Source organism: Limulus polyphemus, unplaced genomic scaffold (assembly GCF_000517525.1).
Source record: "Limulus polyphemus unplaced genomic scaffold, Limulus_polyphemus-2.1.2 Scaffold467, whole genome shotgun sequence".
Taxonomy (NCBI): Eukaryota; Metazoa; Arthropoda; class Merostomata; order Xiphosura; family Limulidae; genus Limulus; species Limulus polyphemus.
Genome location: NW_013666077.1, coordinates 246,943 through 257,560, shown reverse-complemented (window position 1 = coordinate 257,560; position 10,618 = coordinate 246,943). Strand labels below are relative to the sequence as shown.

General features: G+C 29.1%; 2 protein-coding genes across 2 annotated transcripts in view; one reads left to right on the top strand and one right to left on the bottom strand.

Moving 5' to 3' along the window:
- LOC106458472 (prostaglandin E synthase 3-like) overlaps positions 1-5,541 on the bottom strand; it is a 24,013-nt gene extending 18,472 nt beyond the window's left edge. Inside the window, exon 1 of the mRNA XM_013917992.2 lies at positions 5,436-5,541. Within this exon, the coding sequence (XP_013773446.1) occupies positions 5,436-5,467 (32 nt within the window). The 5' untranslated portion in view covers positions 5,468-5,541. The remainder of the gene's footprint in view (positions 1-5,435) is intronic.
- A 253-nt stretch (positions 5,542-5,794) lies between these two features.
- LOC106458461 (nostrin-like) overlaps positions 5,795-10,618 on the top strand; it is a 25,222-nt gene continuing 20,398 nt past the window's right edge. Inside the window, exon 1 of the mRNA XM_022384674.1 lies at positions 5,795-6,295. Coding sequence (XP_022240382.1) covers positions 6,269-6,295 — 27 coding nt within the window. The 5' untranslated portion in view covers positions 5,795-6,268. The remainder of the gene's footprint in view (positions 6,296-10,618) is intronic.

Genomic DNA, 10,618 nt, shown 5'->3' with positions numbered 1-10,618 from the left:
CCTCAACTATACAACAACAAAACATAATTACATGCACAGAATCTTCAAAACTTCAAACAAGTGACCAATCTCAAAAATTGTCTATAATCAAAGTTAAAAAACAAACTTTAAATGCATTGATTACAGAATCCTCAACTATACAACAACAAAACATAATTACATGCACAGAATCTTCAAAACTTCAAACAAGTGACCTAAAGTATTCCACCAGTGTATTACCAGAAAGTGTTTTTTTTTAACAAAGGTAGTAGCTAAATATTACACACATAAATGTATATCACTCATCTATAGTATTTAATGTTTCTGTAGAAGAGATTTTTATATTTTAATATCTATTCTCAAACCCAAGTTAACAGACAGTTTAATGACTGGTATGTTTTTCTTACAAGTCAGTTATTTCAGCTTTAATTTGAAAATATTTTCTGACAAAACTTTCTTAAGGATTCAATTAACATTTCCTATTTCACCTAAAATATATTTAACACTAAACATCTTTTTTATGAAACATTTTACAAACATAAACAATACTCTTTTCTTAGAAAACAGTTTAATCAGCATTCACTTTTTGTATAATACTAAAATTTGAATTATAATCTACAGTTTGATACCAAACTTATTGACAAATTCATGACATGGCCTTTGACCCATGACCCATCTGGAGAAGGTTAACAACAAATAATAAGAGTAAAGGTCAATGTACCTAAATATTCTGTCTCTGTTGCAGACTACAAACATAGTTAAAACATTTATTTTTCTTATAGATTGTATATGCAGTTGAGTAGTTTGTGAATTATGTTTGTATTGTAATTAATTAGTTAATAATTTCAGAGAGGGTCTTCTTACATCTTTATGAATCTGCTAAAATGTCCAGTTTGGTGCAACATTAGGCATGCTATTTAGATAGTCATTAATATTTATCTTCTTTATATTTCTGACACATTTTGTAGAAGATACGAACCACCTTGAAGAACAGCGAGAAATGCTTCTAGCAGGAATGAAGAAGTATAGACCAAACAATGTAAGTTTTAATATAATTAGTTATTAATAATTTTGGTAATGACTAGGTGTTTTCTATAAATGTGGTTAATTCTAAGATGCTATAGTATCAAAAGAGCTAAAGTGAATTTTTTTTTTTTTGGCTTTAGGAATAATGTCAAACATATGTTATAATTATAATTAAGAAAATTAATGTAATAATTTGTATAGATAAACATGCTGTTGGAGTGGAAGATTTCTGAGGTCTGCTGCATTATGTTCAGTGATTACACAAAATATTGTTTTATGGTAAAGGTGCACTTTTATTTCGGGTTTAAAATTTGTTTTTACATCAGTATAAAATTGGATACATAACCACATATTGTTTTATGCTTACTGGAAATGTGTATAGTACTAGAAAGGTCAAGTATTTATACTGAAGTATGTACAAATGTTGAGATGTGTCTCCTCCTTGTATAGGAGTGGTTACTCTGCAGGGATAACCATTGGAAAATAGTTGTTTTCCTGCAGTCTCAAGTTTCTAATGAAGGTCAAACTGCTTTTCTGCACTGTTAATGATTATATTTCTATTGTGTGGATATTGTGATGTCCTTGAGAAAACATTTTCCTCTTACGTAAATCTGACTGTTGAAAAATTCAGGTATTCAGCTTTACTGTAGTTTACTTTGAACACTTCACCAAAGAACTGGAATTTCATCCTTGTAACTTGTGGTTATGTATGGCTATCCATGTCTTACTCTTTGCTGAAAATAAGAGATAAGACTGTCTTTTACATTTTCATGTCCTGATTGTCCTGGTTACATGATTAATTATTGGTTTCAGGGTAAGTGTGGTTTATTTATTTATTAGTGTATCTAGACTATAAATCTGGGGATTTGTAGTTTGTATTCAGTTGTTGAAAAAATGTGCTCCACACCTCAGGGCTATGGGTGCTTTTGACTAGTTGCCTTCCCTTTAATCTTTCAGTTTAAATTTAAAGACAATTATGTGCAGCTAGCCCAAGTGTTAGCTTTGCAAAAAATTAATAAAACAAAGCTTTAGTTGCACAAAGTTACATATATCCTCTGTTCATTGTTACTTTCTCTGTTACTAGGCTGACAGTAAAGTACAGACATGCCAGTTTTGCTCTGTTAATTTCAATTAATTAATTTATTTATTGAAGTAAATTAATTATTTAAAAGTGCTGGAGTTCTACTACTTGTACAGAGTGTTTGAATGAAATAGTAGCCTCAGAATTTATATTATTCCAATACTTGTTAGTACCTAAACTTATTACATTGATACCAAGTAGATTGGACACTTAAAACAGTCAAAAGGAAAGAATGGAACCAACTAGCTGAAGTTGAGTACAAGGTAAAACACATCTGTCTTGAAGCACAACATAATGTCTGTACTTATTTTCAGTAAATATCTTTTATTCCTCTTCTGTGTTTCTCTATTATCTTTATATAAATTTAAAGTCAGGCTTCACGTGTGTCTTATTTTTCTACTTTAATAACTCAGAAGATAAAAACGTTTTAAAGGACAAATTAATAAACATCTAAATGGAACTTTATTTTATGTGATGTTTTGGGCAGATGCCTTTCATCAAGCACTATATTTATGTAACATAAACTAAGCTAAGAAAGAATTATTGATGGGTGGTTTATTGATGTAAAACATAAAGCATTTTTATCAAAAATGTGGTGATTTAGGAGTTGGATGAAATTGTTGGATAAAGTCTTATCTTGGTGATAACACAATAAACAGCAGCTATAGCTTATGTGAAAATTAATTTTTCCCTGTTGGTAAAGTTAAAAAAGTAGTTAATTACTTTGGGTGGAGATTATGTGTATTTTTATTTAATTGTTCATTCTATAGACTTTCTTTTCTTCAATATGTTTAGTCACAAAATTTGTCGTTAAAAAAAAAAGGGGTTTTTGATTATGATTGAACAATGTGTATAAATTAGATGCATATTTGCATATAGATTTTCCATTATTTATTGTTTAACATATAATGACAAACCTATCCTGTTAGAAAAATTTAATTTTGAATAAAACCTCAAACTGTGATGTATGAAGCATATTTATTATGTAATAAACACTGACAAAATGTTATTTAATTTCTTGATTTAAAAGTAAATATTAAAAACATAGTTAAACATTGATTTTTGTATGTTACATGGTATGCTGAATGCAGCACTGGTTCAAATTAGATGTTTGTGTTGTGAAAATACTAAGTCTATAGTTTCATTTACTTACTTCAATATATGATATGTGAATAACCAATCAAAAGCTCAGAATGTCCCTCTAGTGGCTCTCTCAGCCACTTTCATGTGTTAGCAAGCTATCTTTTTTTTGAACCAACATTTCAAGAAGGTAAGTTGTGTTTCTAGTCTACTCGAAATTTAATATTTTTTGTAGAACCAAATACAGCTTAGTTACCAAGCTCAATAAATTATAGTGGAATTCTATAGTATTGACATAGTCATTTATGTTTTTTAGTTATTCAACTGTATATATAAAACCTAAAAAAAACTATTTCGGTTCATCTCCTCCACGTGTGAAATTTTAAAAGACTTAGCAAACTACGTCAAGCAGCAACTGAGTATAGAGGCTGTAACTAGAAGTAATTGTTTGCTTTACTTCTTTATTTACTGTTCAATGTTTTAAGAAAAATATGTTTAAGAACTTATTTCTAAATAGTAATAATCTATATACATATATAAAGTATAATAATTGAAATATGATTGTATTTTACAAAATATTAGTCTACTAAAACACAGCCAAGATAGGTCACTTTGTAAAGACTAAAAGTCAGTTTTACATTATTGGATACAGTAACATGAGAGCACATGTGCCATGTCATTTTAACTACTGTATTGTTAGCCAGGCATGGTTTTAAGGTCAATATAATAAAAATAATGAATATATATAAATGTATAATGTTGTGATATTTAAGCTATTTAGTCTAAACATTTATGGTTTTGTGTTATAATGTGTTGCCATTCTAGAAAAAAAAAGAGGCATAATTTATATTTGTTTCCTAATTTCTTAGTTATAAGATCGGTCAACTCTACCGAACCCGTAGAGATTCGTTAGTGAAAATAACATTTAAAATATAAAGTTTTTCCTTAAGAAACATTTAATAAATATTTGGACATTATAAAGATTTCATATGAGAAAATTAAAATTACTTTACATGTTGGATAGGAAATATGAAAAAAGAAAAGGCATGAGAAAAACACTGCCTAACAAAACTTAAAACTGAATAAAAAAAATTGGTATTTTGCATATGAAATCATTGTAATGCTTACTGATAATCTGCCAAATTTCATTAACATGTGCTTACTAATTTAAAAGTTATGTACAGTCCAGGTATCATTTTTGTTCTCTATCTTCATAAACACAAGCTTTGGTCGTACTATAAGAAAATTACTGCTAGACATTTGACACAGTTTGAAAAATAACATGTACTGAATACAGAAGACTCTCCCCTCTAATGCTATATTCTGGCCTAATGAGTTTATTTTGTCAAAAAATGCAATAGGGAAGAATAGAGAAATTAAGCAAGTTATAAAAAGCTCATGTTTTAAAAGTAATTTTGCTCTATGACAATACTTTGAGGAGACAGCTAGTATTTCTGTATTCTCTAGGTATGTTATTTACTTCTTATTACTTTCATTAATAATATTGATGATACTACGTAGTACTAGTATACCCAATTAGTATTATATACGATCATTTCAATTCATCTAGAACAGATATATTAAACATAATGTTAATACTTATTATGGTTTATTATTATTCTTAAAAGTTTACTATAAATATTGTTTTGCATTGTTAGCTTAATACCTTTATTTAGGACTACCCTATCTATATCTTCAACAGTGGCCAAATCTCACCAGTTATTATTGCTATCACTAGCAATAGTAGCACAGGTACCCACCTACTTGAAACAATGTAATCTAATTTTTATATATAGAAAAGTATACTTAATAATTAATTAGACATAATGATTGCCAGATTGACTGTTTGTTTCATTTACTCTGATAGGAAGTTAATTTTACTTATAATGTTATATTATATAATATAATATATATTAGTTATTTACTTGCATTACAATTAAACAAACAAGTCTTTTGAAATTCAAGTTTATTAAAGTTTTAAACTAAAGCCTTTATAATATTTGGAAGTAGTTCTTACAGAAATACATTTTACTAAATTAGAACGATGCTTTTTAAAAGCCATACTGGTATTAGTAATACTAATAATGTATAATTTACAATTACAAAAATACAAGGAAAAGTATACCAATTTTTGGTTTCGTTTTCTAAGCCTAATTTCTTGCGAATACAATCCTTAATAAACATAAATAAAAACTGAAAATGATCACTTAAATGAATTACATGCACAGTTTGGAAATAACTGTTCATTAAAATATAAACGTAAACTTACTCAGGATGATCAGATGGAATATCCGACGACATAATTCGTTTTTTCTCTGACTTATTTCGCTTTCTTGGTGTAAACCATGTGAACACTTAACTCATTGCGCACTCAATCAAATTTTGAAGATTTATGTGAAAAACATTTTAAGTTATACGTTATATAAAATATTAATTTAAAATATATAGGTATTTCACATTATGTTAAAATATCCATGTTAATATATTAATGTTTGTCTATTACCAAATGGAATATTTTCAATTATTGCCCAATTGAATTCAAGTGTTTCTTTTTTTTATTGAACTGCGGGATAAATATATCCGGATTGAAATTCAAGTTTGTTTTACTCAAGTTACTGTTATTTTAATTGATGATGTGAAGTGGTTGAGTTGTCGGTGTTATTAGTTTATAAGGTTTTCTCAAGTACGGAAACATTAATCAGTAATTTCGTTTGAACAAATTGAATCGGTATTACATGTATAATACCTGTAAGATCATAATATGTAGCTTTACGATATTGAGGATTATTACTATTACTAATATATTACTGTTAGTAATAATAATAGTATTAGTATCACTATAGTATAATTTATGAATTACAACTATCTGTAAAGTGTCATACAAGATGCTATTACAAGTACTGTTGTAGTACTTGGTTCGTCATTGCTTTGTTTCCGATCTGAGTAGCACACACCAAACTTTAGTGCCAATTTCCAGTTTTGAATGAAACCTTAGACTTTGTAAAAAAGTACCATACATCTGCTTTAACGTTTATGAGTTTACTCGAGTTTTTACTTTGCGAGTAACATCAGGCATTAATGATTGTTTAACTGTTTGGTGTCATGGAATCTTTTAAAGACTCGTTTTGGGTAAGTGACTTAATCAGTGATTAATGTAAACATTACATATAAGTTATAATTTGTTTCGTTTTGACAATTGAGTTTACTTACTGATTAAGTACTATTATTCTATTACAACTTACAAGTTACAGCTTTTACAATAAGGAGAATTTTCCTTATTTTAAAAGCTGTAACCTGTAATAAAATATTACTTATAATAACTGTTTGTAGTACTATTAGCTATTACTTGTAATAGTGATACGTTTCTTTTTTTTAAGTTCATTTATGTTACAGTATTTCTTTTATTTAAAGATACATAATACATATGTTTCATCAAAGGGTAGTTATACAAAAAGTTATATTTATTTATTTGCATTTACTGGTTAATACCCTATGTTTATTTAGCATGTATGTAAATGAAACCGAATTAAAAATATTGTACTAGATGACTTGTTTTTAAAATGTTTGTTGAAAAAATAATTTTAAAACTATGATTTTGTAACACAGTAGAAGTGGGTGATGTTTTGGCAGTTTTATTGTTAGAATTATCCATAAGTTTTGTTATTGTATCACTTAAAATTCAGTGTTGAGACTGAAAGTCTCATTACTGGTCCACAATTTGGAAGGGATCTTTATTTTCAGGAAGAGAAGCATATAGTAGAGCCAAAATATTGCCTAACTGGAGAAAAATGTTTAACTCTTACTGTACAATTCAATTATATATATTCTGCACAGTATACAGGATCATCAATTTGCATAATGTTTGACTAACATACATAGTGGTGAAGCCAACACCAAAACTTTTGGGGAGCAAAACAAAACAGCTTATACTCACATGTAATTTTAAAGGGACTCATTATTCTCCCCAATTTTTAGTGTGCTGAACTACATTGAACCAATGTTGGGTTTCAAAAAGTACTTTGTATTGAGTTTTGAAGCCCAAAAGTACTCACAGACCTTGGAAAAGATCAGAAGGTTTTTGACCATTCTAGTATATCTAGAATTTTTTTTTTTGGGGGGGGGGGTAGGGATAACAAGTACCTTTAAAAGTGGATTGATGAATAATGTTCTTTCAACCATTATTTAGTGCAGTAGTACCATTAGTATAAAAAGTAGAGCTAAAAGGAATACCTATTATTATAGGATATATCTGGTTGATTTCTACAGTTGTAGCATATAAGAAAAAAAACATCCCATCAAACAGTAGTGTAAGTGCAAACATGTTTTCTTGTTATACACACACTACATCTGCTCTATGTACATAGGATTAAATTGGGGGCTAAAAAGTTTGGGCCACCTAATCCACTAAACTGACTTAAATATTGAAATTTTTATCAAGTCTTCCCTGCATCAACCACATATGAATGCAACCCATTCCACAGGACCACCACTCTGTTAGAAAATAAAAAACTGTCTTAACTAGAGCCAACTCCTAACCTGACAAAATTTATATTTCTGTCTTGTAGTCCTATCATTTGCACTATTAAGTAAGAAAAAAAGATGATGTATTGACACTATCATTTCCCTTAACCTTAAACACTTCAATCAGGTTCTCTCCAACTTTTTTTCCTCAAGAGAAAACAACTACAGAAATCTTAACCTGTCCTCTTAAGACAACCTTTCCATTTTAGGTATCATACTAGTATCCCTTATCTGAACCTTTTCCAATGGTTCAATGATCTTATAATAAGGCACCCAAGACTGCAATACTTCAAATGTGGTCTAACAAGTTACTTGTATAACGACATTCTAATCTCTTTAGACTTGTATTCATTATCTCTATAGATGCACCTAAAATTCTATTTGCCATACCACTGGCAACAGCACAATGCTTGGATGTACTTCAGGAACACTAAAACAGTAACTCACTGATGAACTTGATAGAATAATTCTTTCTCATTTTTTTGTTCAAAGACAGTCTGTCCACATGCTTTAGAAGCTTATGGAAAAGGCATTATTGGAAAAATTATATTTGTGACAATATACACACACACACACACACACACACACACAGAAATTATCAGAAAAGCTTAGACGTGAAGAATATATTAATCATATACTACTGCCTTATGATGTGTGACTATAACTATTACTCACCTGAAACACAAGATTACAAAAAATATTTAGAAATTGAATAATAAGTGTATTAAAACTATTAGAGGAAAGTGTTACTTAAAACATCACTGTTTGTATTATTTGTAACAAATCTGTTCTTGCTTGTGAATTTGTGACATAATCTTATAATATAATAGAAATACCTATTAGTGAATTTAACTGTAGAAATAATGGCAATTGTGAATAAAAATTGATTCTACAAATGATTTATCTTTGAGAAAAGCTTTTATTTTTTGTAAAAGCATATTTTATTTTAATTGATCCACTTTAGTACAATCAATACAAGCTCAAGTACAATATAAGTTGATTAAAAATTATATATACTGTTCATTGTAGTTAAATGTGTAAAGTATCTGGATGGTCAGTTAATGTTACAATAGGTTTACCAACTGGTTAGTTATATGGTTCAGTCAAGCAGTATATACAATATACAAGTTTTAGATATTAAAGTTTAGTTTCTTTTTTTAAGTATAGGTACTTTGCCTTTCTGTTTTTGCTTTATAAATCAGTCTTTTTTTTTCCTTTGTAAAGTAATATTGTTCTTTACAAGTTTAGAGATTAACTATTAAATGCTAATTTTTTGTTATTACCCTGTCCAGACATGCATACCATGATTTCATGCATGATACTATGTCATGTGACAATATTAGATAATGTGCAGATGACAAATAGCTGCTTGTGCCCCCTCCCTATGAGTTCAATAAGTACATTCATATTCTATAATAAAAGTGGTCTTTAATTATGGAAAGTAAATTGCATTTTGCAGGTAAGAATTACTATAACAATAACACTTGTGTTTGTACTGCATTATTTAGAAACAATTTTTCTTTACTTTCTTTTTAAAGCTAATTAAAATGATGCAACATGTTTTTCAAATGTGTAAATGTCTAGTTTCAACACAAAAAATGAATATTTTATAACTGTGATTTAATTTTGTTCATTGCACATGTACACGCAACTCTAGTGGATGGGTGTTTTTGTTAATGTGTGAAAATAGTTTCCATCCTATGGTCTTTTTTTTTTCATTGAAGTTTAAGTGGTTCTTAAAAATATTTAAAGACTTGTTCATAGTTTTAAAGCCTGAAAGATATTTTGTGAACATTTTTGTTTTTACAATAAATTTATAGAAAAAGCTTTTTAAGCAGAAATTTTAATATTTTACAATGATTGGCTGAGATTGTATATTAGATACTGTTTTTGAAAATGTTAATAACCTCTCCACAGAACTGAGAATTATTACTTCATGTCACTGAGAAACAAACTTCTACTCGTATACTTATAAACATGTACTGCATCAGTCTAATGCATTCAGCAGTATTCTATAGCCCTCCACCGGTAGGAGAGTAACACATTCTTCATGTGCAGTAGTCTTCTTGAGCACATGTTGTTTTTACTACAAGTTTATTCTTTTCTTGACATTGCACGGCTTTAGAATTGTTTTTGTTTCATTAAAAATAATGAAAATTTTTAACTTATTATTTTAAACTTTTAGTTACTATTTGTAACACATTCTTTTTTACCTTTATTTTATTGATTTTGAGGAAGAGCTTATCATTCAAATTACATCATGAAAGTTTGAGACACATGTTCTGGAAATATGATATGGTTTCTTTGATAGTACTATTCTCTATCAGATTCCTGCACTCTTTCATGGGTCTGACCTCCACAGGAATAGTTTCCATGAGATGTTGGTTTAAATGAGCTTATAGTCATCTGTCTGGCCATCCAGTTATGATCTATTCAGACAACTTCACTGTCATTTCTTACATCAGGTAACAGGGTGGTACTTGCATTTAGGACTTCTGCTTTCTTACTTTAATCTTTTTTTTTTTGATGCCCATACCACCACTTTTAGCTGTTAGCCTGTCAGCAGATTGACTGTCTCATCTAGACTGGATCCTTTCTTCAGAGTGTTCTCTACATCCTCTGGTGTTCAGTGGATTTGCCTCACTTTGGGAATTCTCTAATTAACACCTTTTCAACTCCCCTTGCCACCTGTTTTTACTTTTCTATTCACACTCCCTTCTCTGTTTGATAGTTCTTTCCCCTATTATGTTCTTTGTACTTTGTATGGGCAGTCTATTGTTATCTCATCTGTTATGCCCCTTTTCAAGGCAGTCATCATCTTTTCTCACTGTGTGATTCCTCTTCCCCTTGTTTATATCTAATAAAAACACAATAATTTTAAACAAAGAACCAAACACAAACAAACGAAAAATCAAGGAATCCATCTTAATT